The sequence below is a fragment of the Numenius arquata genome, chromosome 23 (assembly GCF_964106895.1).
Source record: "Numenius arquata chromosome 23, bNumArq3.hap1.1, whole genome shotgun sequence".
In the NCBI taxonomy this organism is placed as follows: Eukaryota; Metazoa; Chordata; class Aves; order Charadriiformes; family Scolopacidae; genus Numenius; species Numenius arquata.
This window is the reverse complement of record NC_133598.1, coordinates 4452142-4473429: the sequence shown is the minus strand read 5'-3', so window position 1 is coordinate 4473429 and position 21288 is coordinate 4452142. Positions and strand designations below refer to the sequence as shown.

General features: G+C 48.6%; 2 protein-coding genes across 2 annotated transcripts in view; both read right to left on the bottom strand.

Annotated features, from left to right (window-relative positions):
- Positions 1 to 1843: 1843 nt before the first annotated feature.
- DCAF7 (DDB1 and CUL4 associated factor 7) lies at positions 1844 to 12351 on the bottom strand. Its single transcript, XM_074162855.1, has 7 exons — positions 12214 to 12351; positions 5801 to 5959; positions 5278 to 5389; positions 4090 to 4208; positions 3287 to 3496; positions 2547 to 2664; positions 1844 to 2016 (listed from the first exon to the last, which is right to left on the bottom strand). Exons 1-7 carry the CDS (start codon positions 12349 to 12351, stop codon positions 1844 to 1846), a joined length of 1029 nt encoding a protein of 342 aa, XP_074018956.1.
- Positions 12352 to 13974: 1623 nt separating this feature from the next.
- Positions 13975 to 21288, bottom strand: part of KCNH6 (potassium voltage-gated channel subfamily H member 6) — a 33744-nt gene continuing 26430 nt past the window's right edge. The window contains exons 8-14 of the mRNA XM_074162945.1: positions 19680 to 19932; positions 19022 to 19215; positions 18319 to 18418; positions 17777 to 18064; positions 17092 to 17272; positions 15725 to 15923; positions 13975 to 15338 (exon numbers count right to left, since the gene is read on the bottom strand). Coding sequence (XP_074019046.1) covers positions 15051 to 15338; positions 15725 to 15923; positions 17092 to 17272; positions 17777 to 18064; positions 18319 to 18418; positions 19022 to 19215; positions 19680 to 19932 — 1503 coding nt within the window. The 3' untranslated portion in view covers positions 13975 to 15050. The remainder of the gene's footprint in view (positions 15339 to 15724; positions 15924 to 17091; positions 17273 to 17776; positions 18065 to 18318; positions 18419 to 19021; positions 19216 to 19679; positions 19933 to 21288) is intronic.

The window sequence follows — 21288 nt, the reverse complement described above, 5'->3', positions numbered from 1 at the left end:
AGAGTCTCTCAGCTCTCTGCTATTAAAAGGGGTGATGGAATAAAGCTGTCCCTAATGAATTCCTATCAAATTCACAAGGCAGTGCTTTTCTGAGCTCTATGTTGAAAAGCTGTGTGTAGGAGAATATTTCTCTGTGTCCAGAATGACAAAAACTTTTCAAATCCTGTTCTGTATTTGACAGCGCTTTCAAAGTCAGCTTCGCTGTTTCACAGCAATCGCTTTTCCCAACTTGCCTTTCCTGCATAAACTGACAAGATTCGAGTTTGCCTGCTATTTATAATGCTGCCTCCAGTTGCAGGTGAATACTCATTAGGTGGAAAGACAATTTTGATAGTTTCTGACACTTGCATCAGAACTCAGCTGGTATTCCCTTTACAGACCAGCTCTGGTTGTCATGTCTTCATTGGGAGGGTTCTGCGGAGCGTTCAGCCGAGTAGCTGTTATCAAAGATTTTTATCTTGCCTAATCCACTCAGCTTTGATTGAAAAGTACTACTGTAGAGCGATGCACTATTCCAAACAGAAACAGAAGCCCCTGGGCACATCCCCAAAATGTATGAGGATGACAAGTGCCAAACCTTAGCCTCTGTGGCACCGTTTCTTTCCTTTTAAACCCATCGTTGTGCATTACATCAGGGAATCATTTCTTTCAGAGAAACAGCTTTCATTTGGATAGTGGACCAGCTTTTCCAACTCAATTTGCTCATTCAACAAGACCCAACGGCACTAAGCAAATACACTTCAGAAAAAAAGATTGCTTGTCACTCCTTTCAAGAATACCCAGGAACACAGGTCAAAGGCAAAGAAGCTCCAAGGTACTAGCTAACCACAAAATCTTGCTTGTATTATTTGCCAATCAAGCAAGCTACAGCCTGTGAAACCATTTTATTTTGGTTTAGACAGTAAGTTTTCTGAGGGGAAATAATTTGATTGGAAGTGTAAATCCCAAATTCATTACAAATCACATTTTTTCAGGAGTCATTTATCTCCTGGGAGCTTAAGTCATGCACGTATCTTCTTTCTGAAACCTGTTGCCATTCTGTCAGCTAACACAACTGCGGGATACATGCAAATTCAGTTATAATTTAAAAATAAGGCCTACCATAGTAACAACTGCCTCTAGCATCAGAAAAAGTGTAAAGAAATTGTGCAACAAGTACTTGTACTTCACAGCACCAGAAAATTCTGCCCAGGTAACCAGGTATAGAGGGGCAAGGCAACAGTTAATTCTGGCAGGCCTTTTCTGCCAGGGAGCCTGCAGTGTTGTGTGATTCGTATCAATGAACAGATCCTGTTTTGGGCATATGGAAGTGGATCACATATCAAAAGTAAGAATTAGGGAGAAAAACCTTACTCAATAGAAAGTTAGCCCAATATATAAAAAACATACAAATGTTTAAACAGTTTAGAGGCAGCAACAACAGGAATGATAAAGATTCCTGCCAAGGTGGCTGTTAACATCAATGTCTTTTTCCCCACCTTGTTTTGCACATCTATTAAACTAGTTGGGTGTGCTGCCTCGCCTGGCTGACAAACACATAGACATATGCAGCAACTTAAGCACCTGCAAGCTTATTAATACAGTCAACAAACAAATATACAGAACTTTAACTGAGGAAAAAAAATAAAAAGAAAACCAGAACCCAGAAGGTCCAAGAGGCTCAGCACGTCTCTGCATTTTAGAGTCTTGGAGAGACAGGAGACACCTGCCATTGATTCTCGTAACAGTTCCTTGTAACAGTAGATGCAAAGCAACAACAGATACTGGCCACTTGTGTTGTTCTTACTTTAGAGGGGAGGGGAAATTATACAGCCCTGCCTCACTGTGGCATGAAGCAGTAAAGTTACACTCTCAAAATCTCCAGGCAGTTGTTGTAGCAGATAGCTATCCAGTCTGGCTGAGTGGATGCCCACTGTACATTGTTGATCTCTCCCTCCGCTGTATAGGCCAGGATAGGGTCCTCAATGGCACGAGGCATCTGCTGGATGTCCCAGATGAGAGCCTGATGGTCATCCGCTGCAAACGGAAGAGAAAATCTTAAGTAGAATCAAGCTATAACGAGATCTCCATGCATGACTACTAATGGGCATAAAAACCAAGAAGCTATATAGAATATTGCAGTCCTGATGAGTATTGAAGTTAGAGATACAATCATACAACTGTGCTCCAAAGAAATAAGCTTGGATCATTACACACCATCCAGGACACAGCTGAAAAACAAATCATCGGTGGAACTCATATCAACTGAAAACATTTAAGAACTAGACTGCAAAAAAGCTAAGGAGCATTAAAATAACACACCTTATCCAAAGCAGATGCACAGTTTGGGCACTGGGCTCACTACTTCCACACAATAAGCTCCAAGGTGTCTATTTCCGTAAAAATTCTAGGAAAGTCACTAATAAAGGGCTTTAAACTGCACGTATTCTTTAGCAAAAGGCAGGCAGAGAACTGCATAAACTTTTGGAGAGAGAGGATTTTGCAAATGCAGTGAAAGGCTCCCAGAGATTCACCATCGCAGCTGGACAGGGATGGATCACACCTACCTGCTGTACAAATGTGGCAGGAAGAATGAGGTGCCCAAGCAATTCCATTGACACACGCTCTGTGGTTGTTTAACCTGGCAACAGGAGTGCAGGGAACTCTGACATCTAGAATGACAACCTACAGAAAAAGAACCAAATTAATAACTCACATTTTCCGTTTGTTCTTCAGAAAATCAAGTATTTTGAGACAAGGCTATAAATACAGTCTTTTCCTAAAGGATGTGCTTGGCAAACACTCTTCTCAAAGAATAGTTTCTTGCTGGTCAGTGCGTCTCAAGAGGAGTCAGACCTCACAGGGAGGGCTTCCGAGTTGTGCAACAAGGGCAAACAAATTACACTTTCCTGGAGCAGCACAGGTGACAAACCAAGATACACCGCCTGGGTGCTGAATCGAGGAAGAACAAGGCGACTAAAACACTTGCAGTTAAGATTTTATGTGAAAACCATTGCCCAACTGGCTCTCAGACCCCTCTTAAAAACCAGATGAAATACATACAAGCCATAGAGATCTTCAAGTTTATAATATCAAAGTTCTTAACTCCTACTTTAACTTCTTTAACTCCTACTGAAGTTAGTGCACAAAGAATTGGTCCTTAATCATATTTCAGGTCACGTACTGACACTGCCCCTTTAGCTCTTTCAAGAGAGCTACTCCTCTCTTACTACCCCATAGTACCAAGCCCCCCTCCCAAAAAAAATCACAAACACCAGCAACCACAGAAGACGAGCTGCCCCCTTACCTCCATGCCATCCATGGCCATTGTAGCAAGATAGTTGGGATCCTGCTTATTCCAGCAGAGACGCAGCAACGGGTGGTGCTGTGGGTCCTCGTAAATGATGGTGCTGTGTTCCAGATGACGGAGATCAAACATTCTCACCGAGCCATCTGCACCAACTGAAGCGAACATATCCCTCCCACCACCGGCTCGGCTAAATGCTATGTCATACACCTGCTCAGTAACAGGACAGAGGAAAACATAACCTTAGTTTTAGCGAGCACACTGCCTCCTAATTTGCAGTAAAATGGATTTGATATATGGATAGCAGATCTATTTGCGACATATTCTGTCAAAATACTTGATGTCCCTAGCAAGGAAGGGAAAAAACTTAAGGGTTATGTCATTATAGGATCATTCACTGAAACTAAACATCAATTTCCCAGATTCAGATTTGTTATATTAATTGCTGAACAGCAGTAGGATGTTAAAATGAAAGAATCTTGCAAGTTATTTATTGCCTTTGCTATGCAATTGATTTCAATTCCAGTTTGACATTTTACCTCATTTTTCTAAAATATTTTCTAAAATATTCTGGCATAACCTAGTAGAACAGTCACATTCTCAAACCCAGATTCTATGGTGAGTAAAGAGTTTTGATAGCCGATAGCATAGTTTTAGTTTGGTACTCAAAACCGTATATCTAATCGTAAATAAGTTATCTTTTTTGATCATTAGATTTTTCAAGAAAAAGGAGGAAACCAGAAAAGTTCTGTTTCTAGTGCTTAAAAAATATACAACGTAAACAACCAAAAAAATGCCATCACCTCTTTGTCATGCGCAATAAGCTGGGTCTTCACATGACCAGAGACCAGATTTACTCTTCCCAGAACCTGTCCTGTCTCCAGACCCCAAATAGTGCAGGTTGTGTCAATACTAGAGGTACCTGAAACAAAAACACTTCTGTTAGAAAAATTAATAATCTCATGAATTATTTAATCACTTACTGGATTAACGTGATATCCTCTGAAATCTACAGATCAAAATAGCTACAAGAACAGCATACAATTAAAACAAGAATGTCAAAAAGCTAACAGTCTACCATGCATTTAAATGACCCAAACCTTTTAGCTGCAGAAATAGTCTTCCACACAGGAATAAAGTGTAAATAGCTCCCGTCTACTTCAATCTATGCAGAAGCCTTATGCAATGCCGAGATGAACTTTCCCTTCCTGTAAGTCTCATGTGCACGTCAAAACCAAAATTCAGTCGTAATGTTGCAAAATCATATTATGATTAATTGATTGTTTCTGTGGACTGAAGGTGGGGCTAGCAGTAAAGCTCTTAAGAGATGAGAGATGCAACACACGAAAAATAAATCATGTAGTAAATAATTACTAAGACATATTATCACTGTTAATCTCTGGACAAATCCCCCTGACATAAATGGCTGTACTCTTCTGGGAAACAAACCTCTGCTGGATCAGTCATCTTGGATTCACAATTTGTCCCATAGGCTATAATTAAACCTTAAGCATTCAGCCCCCTCCTCCAACCGAATTAAGGGATCCTGGCTTTACTCCTGCTGCTGAAATGGCTTCACAAAAGAAAAAGCTTGGTACATAGTCTTCTATCCACTTCAGAACACACTGAAATAAGCAGAGTTCATTTTTACTATCACTTAACACAACAGCAATAGCTCACCAGCCCTGAAGACTCAGACTACCTGCAAATAAGGAGCACCCCCAATCCAACCTAAGGGACTCATTCTGTACTGGACAGGACACCTTTCAATGCAAAATAGTCTCTATGAGTTCCTCGTTTATTTATTTATTTTTATTTTTAACCTAAGACAATGTCAATTTCTCTAATGTAGAAGGTTGGCCACTGGTTAGTTACCAAATTAACCCGTGACATGCGATGACACAGCAGTCAGTCAGAGCCTAGATTTCACCCGACTAAATACAGAAGCGTGTTTTTTCCATGCTGAAAATGTAGCATTTTGTCAGTCTCACCTAGAAGGTAAGGATCCACTTCATTCCAGTCAAACGATGTTAGTGGAGCACAGAAATCAGAGTTCTTATTATTGTTCAGCAAACACTCCAGCCGGGTCTCTGTTTCACCCACCTTTAGAAAAAGTGAAACATCTGACTATTTAAATAGCAACATCACACGACTTATTCCACTTGCACTTCCAAAACATAAGGTGTTAATCCTGGGTTTCTTTCCTCTCAGCTTTACATCCTAAAGCTCTGGAAAACACAATCACCATCTCTATCTTCAATAAGGTCATTAAAACAGCAACTACCGTCATAACTCTGCTTCTCCTATAGTCTTCATGTTTAGGTCACATTATTGCTGTTAAGAAAACAAGTTATGAAGTGCTCTGACTTGATTTTATGTCTTAACCTCCACACTGCAGCAAGGGCAAGATGCCCAGAAAGGCAAACAACTCGCTCTGGTCTCGAGTGAAAATGAGATCAATATGCAACAGAATTAATACCATGCTTTATCTTTTTCTAGGGAGGATTTACTCACTCTCCACACGCGCAGATAGTCACCACTGGTTGCCAACAGGTCTGGATAAACTCCCTTGGTGTCTGGGATCCACATAAGCTTTGTGGTAGGGTAGGGGTGATCAAAGGTGTTCCTGCAAATGAATTCGGAGCTCTCTTCATCCAAACCAACAAGCTGCACCTGTAAGAAGCCATATTTAAAAGAAAGCTTTTTATCAAAATACTCATTTATGATTAAAGCATTAAGACTGAGAGTATTTCAGAAGGACACTTTCTGTAACCTCAAGGACAATATAAAAGGACCATCATGTCAGTGGAATGAGAAATTGTTTAAGCTTTGTTTCCTATCTGGGTATGTAAGCAAAGGGAAGCATACATAATCACCACAGCGCTTTGAAGAGATGATCTCAAATGAATCAAAATCCAATCCTAAAGGATTAAAGACCACCCTTCTCTTTTCCACATTACAAAGCCTAATAGTTTAAATCACAGACTTAAACTGCACAAACATTATTCCAAGTCATCTTTAACTGAAGTGACGTTGACAATGTCGAGAGCAGGACGAGCTGTGGTTTGCACAACAGCCACCCACAATTAAAGCCCGTACCACGGAGTTCTTGGCCACAACCCCGCAGATTGTGACAGATCATATCAGCAAGCTATCAAGCTGTTTTCAGCATCATATTAACGCAAACGTTCTGTCACAATTGCACAAAATTATGATACAGATTAACCACATCACAGAGTCAGAAAGTAAAACAGAATTCAAGCTTAAAGAAGAATTGGGAAGCTAAAATATTTACAGAATTATTTAAATGTTTTGTGTGAAAAGAAAAGCAAGAAAAAAGAAGAAAAAGAAAAACCAAGAAAGCAGGTCTGCTGAAAGATTCTAGGTAACTGAATTCCAAGTTAGGTTTTTATGTATAGTAAAGTGACAGCGGGAAGGGGTAACTTGCCCAATTGTGAGAGCGATGCAAGACAGAGCAAACAAGAAATTATCTCCACATAGCTCGGTGATGACAACACCTGAAGTGACGCTTCAAGTCCCAGACATTATGTTATTAGAAAAATATTGACATGTCAGAAAGTGTTCACAGAACAATACGGTGCTGGGAGGATACGTCTTAACCTCGCAGTGACTACGAGACCTAAACAGGATGAAAGCCCCGCTGTGTTAAATGATGTTCAAACACAAACATTATGGGGACAACTCACTACAATTAGTTTGTGAGTGGCTCTCGGTAGGAACTTCCTAGTACTTTCCACACAGCAGCTTCCTCCTGGAAACAGTGGCTTAATGGACTTTTTCTAAGATGTTTATCTGGAAAAATCCTAAATATTCTAGGAAAAGCAATTTGGTTAATAAACCACACATTTGAACTAAATCAGAAGTCTACTATATTTTTTTCCCCCTCATAACAGAAAAATAACAAATGCTCCAGTGGATCTTAAACTGTAACATCAGCAGTTATGAGCCATGCAGAGATGCTCCTAACAAATGCAAACCGCCACGGTGAGAAGATCCATCCTTTTCACCCCATAACTAACCCCGAAAGACATATCCAAGTACGCTTCTAAAAACTGGGTATTTGTCTGCCTTGCACTCTTTATTACAGCCACTCATTATACTTCACACAAGTATGAATCAGTCAAGAATCTCCTGGTCTTCTGAAGTGATTGACAAATAGCTTTCTAACTCCTTTAGGGATCAGAAATACTAAGCGGATTTTACAAAGGAAGCAAGTTGTCCTTGGTGATAGAAAATCTTGCGGCAAGGTCAGGATCAGAAGACAAATGACCTCTAATCATTTCTTCTCCTTTGCTTAGATTGTTTTCAGCTCAAGATGAGTGTATTAAGCCTACGCAAAGCAATCAACATAATCATAACCAGACCCAAATCTCAAACCGCAAAGGACCCCCTTCCATTAGTGTGAATTTATATATTCCCGTGCTGCGTATTCGTGTTTACCCCCTCCCCAGATCCAAAGAAAACGCAATGACTGTGTAGCAACCCAGTATCTTTGCGATCTTTGACATTTTGAGGCGCAGGCCAGGTTAGAGAACAAAAATGACATTAGTGACACTAGAGCTCCTGGCAACTGCTGAGGATCAGGCGTCTGACACTGATTGTCAGACCTGGCAGCAGCCTGTGCTAACTCCGAGCAGGAGGCATCGGTCTGCCCAGAGATGGGAGCAGAAGCAGAAAATACTGCTTAAGCAGCTCTATTCTTTCCTAGCTCAGCATATTAAAAGGCACCACTCTTCTCTTCGGACTTGATCACATACAGTGATGACAGAATCCCTCCATTCATCCTCTTGGGCAGGCTGAACATGAGGACATGGAACGACGGAATTATTTTCAGGACGCTGATTGTATTAGAGCCCTGTCTCTCCCTCCTGCGAAGCACAATTTGCTGCTGCCAGGTACCGCACGAAGTAGCTCCCTCAATTCCAGTTCAGCCAAGACTGAAGTGATGCTAACAGAAAAGTAACCGTCTGGACACAATTCGAACCATTCTACTTCTATCTGTAACTCATTCCAGTGGGAAAATGAGGACCAGTGTGTTCAATCTCCATTAGTTTTGCAATTATGCTACGACAGTAGCTAGGAATGCTAAATCATTATTTTTTTCTCCAATACATGAAGATATGCTAAAATTGGATGTGGATTTTCCTATCGTAATCCAAGCCTTTATTAATTTAAGGCTTTATTGCAACAGTGTATCTGAGTAAAGTACCTTTAATCATAATTTCTTAACTTCTACAAAAATTGCATCTCTCCAACACCATCCAAGAGAGGCAGACACAGAATTAAACAATGCAGAATTTGGTAAAAGCTTGCTTCTTTTTCTTGCCCGGTTTGAGGAACAGTGAAGGAGGTTCACAATACTTTTAAGAAAAACTATATTCCTTTAATCTTATTAGTAACTACTAAGAATGACATTTCACAATTATTTTAGGGTCACGTACAATCAGAAAGATCTCACTGCACCAATTAGTCTTCAACATGCAATCAATTTTTCGTTGCAACTCTAAACCTTACAGGAAAAAAAAAATGATCCTCTGGTAAAACAAGTACCCGGAGCACCCCTGGATTCGAGGCACTATTCAGGAGAAGGTGGAAAGCATGTGGTCATAACCTGTCAGTCCACTCCAGTGTGGGAATGAGCAGTGTACAGCAACATCCTCTACTGCTTTCTAAACTGGACTCCAGTTTTTTCTTGCAGATAGATCCCAAAATCAGCCTTTCCTGATGTTTTCCACAGATCATTCCTGGCCCATGAAGCCATAGCCAGGAGCCTGCGTAACAGTGTTATCAGTGAGATTTATGAACATCTCCGTTCCCTCCCGTTAACACCAGTGATCCATGACACATTATTAACGCTGACAGCAGTTTCCTAATCCAAGAAGTTCAGGAAACACTGCTCCAAATAATTCTAGTTCGTCCAACTGGAGCCAGTCATCTCTCTCCTTATACCAGTGATTTGATCAGCAAAGGTGTATGAGCTGAAACAAACCTCCTCTGGGGTTTAAACGGTTCTTGGCAACTAGGTTTCTGGTTTGGCATACAGCTTGTTAGCGCAGGGGCTGACAGAGGTTAGAAAAGCCTGGGAATTAGGGATAGCAGTAAATTAGGGTTTGGCAGTCAATAGGGTTGAGTTCCCCCCAAAACAGAGGTGTCAACAGCCATTTTATATATGTAACCTGCAAGTACTTCAAGCTCTGGTAACTACTACAGAAAGAGAAAAATCAGAGACAGATGAGACAAGAATCTCTCCTTTCTTTCACTGCAATTCCCTCACAGTGAGCACTTCTGCTGCAACAAACGCTCAGTGCATTAAGTCTTTTAAAAAGCACCTTTTAAAAAAAACTACCCTACAACAGAAGTCATAAGGAAAAGATATATTCACCTATTTGGTTAGATTTTAAGAAAGCTAGAATTGCTATTCCAGACTATTTTTTTTTTTAAAGTATGTTAAGGGTAAGGAAGAAATCCAGCTATTTGGAACAAACCATTGCAACATCGGAACAGAAACGTTGTCTGGAGCTTGTCAGAAACCTCTAAAGATTATGAGCGCAAAGAGAAAGTTGAAATGAAAATGAGTTTTCATTATCCTTTTAATTAGCACCAACGGTACCTATAAGCGTATTTTGATGTCAGAAGCTGGCAATATAAAACATCTCAACTGTGAAGGGCAAATTATGCAGGAGGACAAAGCTTTCACATGCGCCCTGAAAAAAAATAATCTTAAATTTCTGCTTACCCCAGAAGCCAGGTCATAAAACCAACCACTCCAGACCCTCTGGAGCACAATATTATGGACTACTGAAACAGGGTAACTTTGGTTCTTTCCCTTTGTTCCTTTAGTTATACCATTTCCATGAACAGAAGCTGGAAGAGTTTACGACTAGTGTGCACCCAGCAAAAGTGTACAGTATCGTCCAACAGTTCCCAGTCTGGAGCATGAAGCTATTCCCTGAATGTTTCAGTATCCTCTAAAAGATTCAGCAAAGCTGTGAGAGTCATACTAAGACACCGTAAGACAGTGCAGATGAAACACCACTCCCAAGCTTGTTTTGGTCCCCAAAGTAAAGAGGACAACATCAGTACTCTAAGCAATAACAACACTTGTAATTACCCAAGACGGGTCTCTGTTAATTACCTTCCTACAGTGGAAGACTGTACTGAAAGCACTACAAAAACCAGCAAACAAGAAAACCACAAAAAAACTCCACCACCCCTTGCAATATCAGAGACACAGCAAAACCTCTCAGCAAAGTGAAGGTTATGTTCCACTGCATTTATTGTACAAGTTTAATTTTTAATCATACATCATCTTTATTTCTATAGCAGAAGCACCCAGACTGGCACTCCATTCTCATACAATTATTTTCCAGCTCTTCACACCACATAGATCTCATAAACATGTGGTGCTTACATGGACTGAAGTCAACAGAATTCCTGAAGCTCAGAGGTCAGGAGAAGCCCTGGGGAGTATTTACAGACAGCAGTAATTCGCATAGTCCTACACAATTTCTGTCTGCAACAGCTGTGAGTGTAAAGGGTAGAGAAGTCAGGGGTTGAGTCAACTGCTTTACGCTTGAAGCCTGAAGTGAAAAGCAGACCCGATCACGCTGTGATCGAGAGCAACCCCAGGGAATGGTCCAAACTTCAGGAGGTGAAGGCAACATAAATGCATACGCCCTTTTTAACCAACTCTACCACTTCTACACAAAAAACTGTTTGCAAGTTTGTTATTTTAGCTTCTCAGAGGACATATTACAGAAACGTTTTCAAGTCGGTCTTTAAACAAATGACAAGTTTTTGAGCTCAGGGACCTGCCTTTCCCCAGCAGTACTGCCAGAACCACAACAGTGTTCACCAGCAGAAGGAGACAACTCATACGCAGCCAACTCATACTGGCTGAACAACAAAGTGCTCAGGAGAAGTATCACGTCCAGGAGTGCTGCAAGTGCAGTAATTTAACCACCGTAAGAGATGTCACCCCTGCCTTACCGTCACACCCCCCCCCCCACCACATCCTTGCACGAAGCCCAATCCCCAACACCAATTTTCTGACATGATTTTCTGCAAAGCTACAAAGCACACACACTATAAACACACAAAGTTGTATTTGCAAAATCGTAAGTTTCACACAAATTTCAGGATGCTCTATAGCTATGCCCATTTCCTCATCTCTTTTCCATTTACAGGAATTCATTATATCAGACTAGCACATTAAAGTCTGTTCAGAAATGACTGCACAAGTGTTCGGAGAGGTGAACACGTAGTCTCTATTACCCGTGTAAGGTTCTCCGCTTGTATCTGGCAGGGAAACACTGAAGATATAATCTCATGCCTCATTACACCCTTGTTCTCAGAGAAAAGTAAAGGTACTGAGGAATCAGTGAAAGTGGTTTATATACTTATGAAAAAAGTTATCACACGGAAGTCTTCTACAGCAAGAAAGTACAATGTGAACGGCGCATTTCTAACACGGCCTCGGACACCCTGTATATGAACAAACTTCAGTCCTGGCCATAAACTTTCGTTCATACTGAAAAAAAGCCAGGTACGCCCCAGCGAGGGGACCTTCCCGGCTGAGGAGCGGCCAGCAGCAGCATCCATGGCTCTTCCCACCCCCAATCCCTCAGTGTCCCAACAGCTGAGGGCTCGAAGGAGGAAACCAGCCTGAATCCAGGCCGGCAGCCTGCGCTTCAGGGGAACACCTGAAGGCTCTACGCAGCTCCCAGTGCCGAGGGCAAGGCAGGAGGACTCCCTCCAGCCACACTACCCGCGGGGGCCCTGCCCGGGGCCGGGGAGCCGCTTGAACCAGTGGGATGAAGACGGTCGGCCCCCTCCTCCCCTTCACTTCGCCCCGGTCCCGCCGCCCGGTGCCGGTAGAGCCGGGCCCGGCCGCCGCCGCTCCCCACCTTGTTGTTATACTCCTCCACGAAGCTTCCTAGCGCCAGACGGAACCGCTTGTCCGGCCGGACGCTCCAGTTCATGGCGTACACGGTCCAGGGCGCCTCATATTTGTAGATCTCCTTCCGCTTCCCGTGCAGCGACATGGCTCGGCTGAGGGGGCCCCGGGCAGCGGCGGGGATGAGGGGGGCAGCGGGCTTGGCCGAGGGGGTCCCCGGGCTGGGCTGGGAAGGGAGCGATGGGCCCGACTGAAGGGAACGGGATGGCGGGGTGGGGCGGGGCGGGGGAGAGGAGGAGCGGAGCCGGAGAGGTGGCGGGGAAGGCCGCAGCACGGCGCCGCGCCCCCAGGCCCGGCTCCAGACCCCGGCGGCAACGGGAGCAGCGCGGAGGCCGTTTGGGATTCGGCCCCTCACACAACGGGAACGGAAGCCACGCGGGGCGCCCCGCCCACTGGCTGCGGGTTGGCTCTATTGCCTGTCACTTAGAATCGCGGGCATCTATTGGGCGATTTACCCGTCCGTTTGGCCTTCTTCGGTCTTCTATTGGTCGCTTTGCCCTTCATTCCAAACGGACGCTCGCCCTCTGTCTGGGATAACCTACCGTTGCGTTTGACCCCGCCCCGGAGGGAGGCCATGCTCGTTCTCGACATCTTATTGGCTACCAGGGGTCGCAGTGGTGCGAGGCGGGATCTTGAGTCTTTCCTGAGAACCGATTGGCTGGAAGCGGTGTCAGTCCCGTCAGCCCGAGGCGGGCGGGAGGCTCTTCAAGAGCACGGCGGTACCGCGGGTTCGAGTCCCGCCTTCGCCGAATGACTGATGGGGACGGGCTTGTCTCTAATTAACAGCATCTTAATGATGGGGTTTTATTTTTGGTAGCATGTAGCAGTATTGGCGTGTGCCCAGCGCCTTACTTGGGGAAAGGGTCAGGTGGGCGCTGGCTTCCCAGGGAGCTTCTGTCAGGAGCAGGGCAGGCTGAGGCCCAGCGCCTGGTTCGAGGCCCCGCTGGCAGCTCAGTTCCCTCATGGCAGGGCCAGTGGCCGCCCCAGGCCCTGGCGCGGGGTCCGGGCACTCCCCAGGGGCTGTGCACCTCCTGGGAAGGGCCTGAAGGCTTCCTGGTTCTCTAGGCGAGACGTGGGACAGGGAGAAGGTGTCCTGCTCACTGCCAGCCAAAACCTTGGCTGGTCCAGGTTATAAATAATCCCTTTGTGGGACTGTGCCAGCCTGGGGCCTGGGCTGGGGCTGCCGGCTGGTTTTAGCCCTGCCATGGAGAGAGATTGGCTGGGGAGAGGCGGGTTTAACCCCCTCCTGAGGGCAAGGGGTCTGTCCTCCCTTCTCATGGCCATATGGGATCTGCTACGGGTGATCCTGGGTCCAGCCCTCCCGAAGGAGCAGCCCCATGGGGACAGGAGCCGTGTGCCCTTCAGCGAGGGATGTAGGTTGGGCTCTAGATTCTTGGTGTAATCGTCACCTGAGATGTGTTTGTGAGGTCACTTCTTACATGCAGGAGAACAGCAGCAGGCTGGTCTTGCATAAGAGCTTTTGCAAGTGCTACTGAGCCCGGACTTCATCCTATTCGGAAGGAATTGCTCAGCAAAGCCCCTCCAGGCCCCATCCTTGACCTGTAAGACCTGCACATGGGCTCCATTAGCCCCACACTCCCTGGATGAAGCAACTGGGGTTTGACCACAGCCTTTTGAGGGTTTTTTGCAGATTATCACCTGCCGGGGATGAATTCATGGGTGCTCCCAACAAGCAGCTGTAATCCACGTTAGGTGCCAAAAACATCTTTATTAGCAAAGTGTACACTAAAACTTCAGAGAAAGAGATGCTCACAGTTTTACTACTCTCAAAGGGAGCTCGATACATTACTTGAGCAGGCGGCCTAGGACTGTCACAGCATCTAACCGAACGGCAAGGCGGCAGTGCTAAGTGGGCTTCTCCTACGGGGGATGCTGCAGGAGTCTGCCGGGCAAAGGGCTGGGGAGGAGGAAGCGTCTATCAAACCTTTATCAAAAGAGAGAAGGTGGGAGAAAGGGCTGGAAATGAGGTGTCTGGGGCTTTTCGGCTTTCTGGGATTGTGCTTTTTTTTGAGTTTTGTGCTTTATGCCCAGGCCAGTGACCAGTTGGGTTTGTCTGGGGAGTTGTGGGATGTGTGTTGGGGTTTGCAAGGCGCTATCAGCCTTGCTGGAGAAGTCAGTGCCCTAGGACTCGTGCTGAAGCATGCTGAAGTGGCAGGGGCTGCTGGCCCTTAGTTTCTCAGTGGTAGTCAAGTAGGACAAGGATAGCTTCTTTCCTCTGTCCTTGTCCTGGGCTTCCCCCCTGCAGCTCCCCCCAGTACCACACTGTGGGGATCTCCTCCTCCTCCTCTGATGACTACCCATTCCATAATGCCCACCGGCTCCGCCGGGCTAAGCCTAGTACCAACGCAATGGTCCCTGCTCCAAAGAGCTGACAGCAAAGTGGCCTCACAGCTAAGAGCTGCGGTTTCGCCTTCCTCCGGTCGCTGTGGCTCACATGGCTTGTGCCGTTCTCGAGAGGAAGCCTTGGCAAGGAAGAGGCGGTGGGTACCGTTTGGCCTCGCCAGCTTGTTGGTGGCCATAAGAAAGAACTGCTCTGGGTTCACTAGAATGTGCAAATGAAATCTACTCTATGGGAACCGCTGGAAAACGTTGACCTTGGAAGCCAGCCACTCTACGCTTCCTTTCACGGTGGCAGAAGACAGCTACAAATTATACCCCTGAGCCAATGGCATTGTCCTCCGACTTACCCTTGCAGTCAAAATCAACATCAACTGACCGAGCTCGCAGTTGAGGTTCCTCTTGACTTGCTTCGCAGCCCCCACATCTCTAACTTCCAGGAAGCACTGGGTCGGAGAGGTGTCTCTGAATGTCCTGGTGCTCGGAGGATGCCTCCAAGTGCTCAGGGAGGGAAGGGAAACGAGAGCCCCGGAAGAGTCCCTGGGTATTTGGTGCCCCTTGGTGGGGAGGCTCTGGGTTTGGGAGAGGTGGGGAATGGTGCTCCTGCTCGGAGTAGACCGTCATGGTTTCGTCGGATGCCACAGTGGGCTGCATCCCGCTTGACAAGGAGTCCCTGGATTTCAAGTGCAGCTTTTCTACCTCCGTGTAGCTCGGGCTCTGGTGGGAAAGGAGGAACCAGGTGGGTTATGGCAAAACCAAAACAAAGTAGCCACGCTCTCTCCTCACCCCATCAGGCCCCCAAGAGGTTATTTTTTGCGTGAGGAAGCCTCAGAGCGGAGGAACCCAGTCCCTTCCCTACTGCTGGGGCAATGTGGTAGCGCTGGAGATGGCAGGCTGTGCCCCCAAATCAGCGATGCACTGGGCAGAAGCATCTCTAGGTAGATCTACTCCTATCTCAAGACCCCTGGGCTTTGCCCGGGGGCAAAGTGCTTGGCTGGGCTTTGCCTGCAGGGAGGCTGGAGGGAACTGCTGGCCCTCCAGGACCCGTCTGCTTGGGGCACAAGGAAGCTCTGCCGGTGCTGAGCCAGGAGGGGTGGCCTTACCTGCTCTGGGGTCGCTGGCTCCTCGTCCTCCGGGGGCATGCAGGGGGTGAGCGGCTCCATGCTCCGCGGCAGGATGCCGTACATGGCTAGATTGTGGGATGACGGCGAGATGGGGCTGTACGCGGGCGGCACTTGGGACAGCTGGCGCTGCAGGAGCTGGAGGATTATATTAATGTCTGACGACATCCTGGACTCCAGCCTGGGGACAGAGCAGCCCAGTGTTAGCACAGTGTATCCCGCTGCATCCCACGGGAGCCAGACCCGTGGCTGGGCAAGGGAGGCACTGGGGAGGAGGTGCCGATTCAGCTGCCCAAGGGTGATGATGCTTTGTGTGGTGCTGCTTGGTGAGGTTTTTAGCAGAGCTTCAAACCAGCGCTGCCACAGAGAGATCAATCCTGCCATCTCTCTCCTGCCACTCTCAATCATCCCCTGCCCAATTTTTTGTGGAGCCAATCTAGGATCTGGAGCGGGGAACTGAATAAAGCTAAAACTACCCCGGAGCGGGGAAAAAAAATTGCAATGGTTAGTTTTAATCTGGATCAATTCTCCAGGCCAGCTGCCTGTGCTGACAGATGGGAGCAAGGCAGGCTGGTGCCAACCATTTTTAACTGAGGAATAGAAGGAAATGGAAAAGTAGAATAAGTCTCTTCCTTCTGCCTTGTCCTAAACTGCAATGAGCAGCTCCGGCAGGAGTGGGCGCAGTCCCTCTCGCAGGCAGGGGTCCTGGCAGCACTTAGAGGGTGGGCAGGAGATCCAGCCCGTGGTGCCGGGGATGGCGAGACACTGAAGGACAGATGTGGGCTCTGCGGTGAAGTGAGCTTAACTTGGGCAGCAGCCGTGGAGTGGGAGAGCCAGCCACTCGTGTGGGTGCTGCCTGGGGCCTTTAAACCTGCGTCTCTGGTGTGGGCTCTTCCGTCTCACTCAAAAATCACGTTTTGTTTTTTTTTTTCTTAGAGGGCAACAATGTGCACGAGGCTCGTTTGCTCGAGCAAGAGGATGTTTGCAGCTCTTTGCCACAGGAAGAGGAGGCCTGCAAAAGGCTCCGGTCCTGAGCCCATGGGTGGTTTCATGTCTGCGATTGCATCGAGTTGGGAGGCAGTGGCAAAGTGGCAGATCCCAGGGGTGGTGGGACAGCACCAGACCAGGTGCTGTGCTGCAGCCAGGGTGACGACTTGCAGTTTGAGAAGCTGCTGCATTTGCAAAGCGCTCCCACCACCTCCCCAAGGAATGCAGTGTCCCAGGGGGTCAGGAGGTGGCACCTGGTCCACACAGACCCCACTGCAGCCACCCCTAGAGAGCAGGAGAAGGTGATGGCCCAGAGCCCCCCTGGGTGTTCTACAACCCTGTGCCCTGGGGGACCTGCCCACCTGCTGAGCTGGGCCTGCAGGAGCTCCAGCCTGGACTCGATCTGCCCCGGTCTGTAGTCGCTGTGCGGGGGGATGTCCCGTGAGCTGTGTACCAAGGAGATGTGTTGCAAAGGCTCTGGGTGGTGGTTCGGCCTCCCATCCTCCCAGAAGGTGAACATGTTGGGGATGTCCAGGGGGGTGGCTGCAAGGAGAGAAGACATCTCAGCATTTCTGTCTTGCATCCCCCGGCCACACTGGCATGGAGGTGCTCCACGGACAATCACCAAACAAGTCCATGGAGAGCCATCACCCAACACGTTCATGGAGAACCATCACCCATCACCCTGACATACACGGTGCTCAGGGAGAGTCCATAACCCTCGCACCTGAGGTGCTTATGGGGATCCATCACCCTGGCACCCAAGGTGCTCATGGACAGTCCATCACACTGGCACCCAACACACCTGTGGAAGGCACGTAGCATTTGTCCCCTTGGGGCAGCCCCAAAGGGGGTCCCTGAGTGCTAGGAGAAACTGCAGGGTACAGGAAGGACAGAGCAAATACCACTGGGGACAAAAGGCAGCAAAGACAAGCATGACTCCCCCCAACATCCACATGAGTTGCTTGGCTTTGCCCCAAGACAAGGCCACCATGCCCAAGCATCTCTCACCCCCCTCCTGCCAGCATTGGCTGCAGCTGTGGGTACCTGCATAGGACTGGCTGCTCTCCGCCGCCTGCTTGCCAACCTCTGTGCCGCCGGCATTGGTGGTGATGAGGCTGAGCGTGGGCAGAGCAAAGTCATCCTTTTTGGATGTGGGGAAAGGCTCAGCTTTTGTAGGGCTGCCAGTCTTGGCCTCGTCGTCACTGGTCTGGGAGCAGGGAGTGGTGCTGCTGCCCAGGTCGTCCCACTGGTCCTTACTCAGTGGGTCCTGCGGGTTGGTGAGCTCTGAGTAGGTGTGATACTGCTCTGCATCAGAGATGCCCGTGTCTGGTTCTGTGGGGCAGCAAAACAGGTTAATTTGGGGAGTACCACACATGGCAAAATCAGCCCCCATCCCCTCTAGGGTGCCCGTAGGGCTGGGGCATCGTCACAAGAGGGAGGGAAGACTGCGTGGGTGCCCCCATGGTGGGAACATACTGGTCTGCAGGCACAGCCTCTGCTTTGGGGTGCCTGCTAGGGCAGTAATTAAATAATGATCCTGCTCCCTAGCCCTGCAAACCAGGCTCTGCCGACACTGTGGGACTCACCGGGCTTGTTGGGCTGGCAAAGGGAATGCTTGCGTCGGCGCGCTCGCCGGTAGGTGCAGTCATACTCCTCGCTGAGTGGTGAGCGGGGAACGCTGTCTGCCTAAGGGATGAGAAGGGCTGGTCACCAGGGCAAGGGTTCCATGTCCCATCCATGGGCACCAAGGCCCATCCATGGATGCCATGTCTCATCCATAGGTGCCACATCCCATCTGTGGGTGGCATGGGCCAGGGTGCCATGGGGGCTACAGCCTATTCAGCATCCTCCTAGGGCTGGTCTCCAGCCATCTCTGGCTCTCCAGCACTGCCCTGTCCCATCCAGTGACTCCTGGACCAGTGGCACAGCTCAAGGGATCCTAGAGGCTGGCCTGGGTGCTCTGAGACTGAGTTGAGGGTGTCAGGGCCATGGGGAAGGAAGGGGCACCCTGAGGTGGGGCAGAATGTCCTGGAGTGGGGCAGGACGTAGAGGGAATTTGACTTTCTTTTCCAGATTACCAGGCAAGTGTCTGAAAAAAATATCAGTGGTAAAGTTTAAGAGTCAAACAGCAATCACAAAAACGCTCCAAGCCTTCCACGGATTGCAAACCTGATTATTTAAAAAGGATAATGAGTGAGGAGCACCTGTTGACACCCTTGCTTCAGCCCTCCCGCTTGCCACATTTAAGGCATTGACCACATCCCTCCCTGGGACAGCCCTGGCACTCACATCTCGCAGGTTAAAGGTGATCTCTAAGTTGCTCCAGAAGTTGTCAGAGAAGGCTGGGTACATGTCCAAGACCTCCAGCAGGTCCTCCCGCTGGATCTTGTGCAAGTCGCAGTAGGTCAGGGCCCTCACATCGGCGTTGGACTTCCCTGGGCGGGCGTAGAGGCTGATGGGCTCCCCAAAGATGTCATTCTTCCCTGTGCCAACAGACAGGTCATTAGGGGGAGGTGGGCACCTACCCTAGTTCCAGATGTACCACACCACCAGACCTCACTTTGGGGCTCATGGACAAGGGGATGCCCAGCAGCCTCAACCCTGATTGTGGATGCTGGGGATTCCACCTTGAAAGGCATCACTGATGGAGAGACCGAGCCAGGGCAGTGGGTCATCAGTGATGTCTGGGGACTGCTGAGCCATGCCCTGCTCTCCTTGCTACTTTGTAGTCTCTCCCTGGCATTTTCAGGGGATCCTTCAACCCCTGTCCACTGGTGTGGTCACCAGCCAGAGGCTGAGGAACAGCCTTCCCTTCTCCAGGACACGGAGAAGTCCTTTGCTCCTCACTGGCCACCCTTTGTCCACTGCTCATTGCCCATCACCCTTCACCCATCATCCTTCCCCCCTTGCCCATCGCCCCTCATCCCAGAAGAAAGGACTTTTCCACCTAAGATGGCCACCACAATGTCTTCCCGGAGGATCTCGATGGAGCCCCGGGAGATGAAGTAGAGTGTGGTGAGGACATCTCCATAGTGCACCAGGGTGTCCCCGGGCGGTGCGTGAGTCGTCTTGAACTTCATGGCCAGGGCACGCAGGCAGCCTTTGCTGGCTCCTCGGAAAGCCTTGCAGTTCTGGAGCAGCGTGCGGTTGAGGTGGAGGCAGATGTCTGCCTGCAGGCAGTCAGGGAAACCCTTCAGCACCTGCGAAGAGCAAGGGAGAGATGCCATCATGCCACCAGTCCCAGCAAGGACTGCTGTGACAGCCCCGGGAGGCTGTGTGACACACAGCATGACATGGTGGGGCCAAATGGGGAGCCCAGAAAGCCAAAGCTGGGGACATCTTCTGATCTTCCCTTGGAGGAGGCCTGGCTGCCTGTCCCTGGCTCGTACTGCAGGCAGCCGGGGATGAGAGCACGCCCGAGCAATAAATAATAATAACCAGATCAATCTACTTATACCCACTGGTGGCATATCCCCCTTTTCATCTTTCCGCCCACTAACCTTGGCTGAACGAGAGCACAAACTGGTAACGAGGTGCTGTCCTAATTAAACAGCACCTGCCTGAATGCCAAGAAGCAGCACAGGCCAGTTGTGTGCGGCAACAGCTAAATATACCCGTGGCAAATACCTCACGTCGAACAAAAGCTAAATCTGAAGGTGAAATCAAGGTAAAACTCGCAATATGGAGAAAGCCACTGCCACCGGTGGCTCATGGTGCCCGGACAAAATCCACCTGGGTTTGGGGTTTTTTTTGGAGAGCAGCATACGGCCCCAGGGTCTCCCTTGCTCTCTTCTCACATCCCGCTGGTGGCCAAATCTGGGACAACCAGGCTGGGGCCGGTGAGCGCAGCTCATTCCCAGCTCTGTCATGATCTCACAGGCTGGCAGCAGTGCCTTCGTTTCCCTTCTGGGAAATCGGGGGCGGAGGAATCGATCGGGCCGTGGGATGATTGATTAGATTGTATTGCGTCTCGGCAGCATCCAGCAGGAATCAGTGTGAGCGGTGGCACGTCCAAGCCGTAAGCTCAGCTCATCGCAGGGGATTTGTGACCTGGGTTTGCGCTAAGCCAGGAGAGCCCGTGCTTGGTCGGGTGCCACGGCTTTGCTTCTCGTTATTGCCACCGATGTCCAGCCCAGGGTGTCTCCTCCATGGGAGAGATTTAACCCAAAACTCTCCCAGCAGCAAACCTCCAAAATGCTGCCTGGTTGTTTAATGAGGCAGCAGCAGCTGAAGACGGAGAGGTTGAATTCATGCAAATCCATGTCTCAATAGGGTTCAGGGATGGAGAAGGATCAAGTCTTAGGAAAAAAGGGAGCATGAGCTGGGAATGAGCAGGATAATGGCCTGCCCGGGGCTGAGAGACGGGGAATACCAGGTCCCATCTCTCTCCTTGCCTTGTCCTTTCTCATTCCTCTCTCTGCCTTGAAGCAGGAATGTTTGTGCTCTGGATCCTGTGGCCGGGAATTGAGTCCTGCCATCCCGGCCCCAGCCCGGGACTCCCTGCCTGAGCCCCCTCCTCACCCCCACAGTGCCCCGGCGCCGTTGGCACAAGCCTC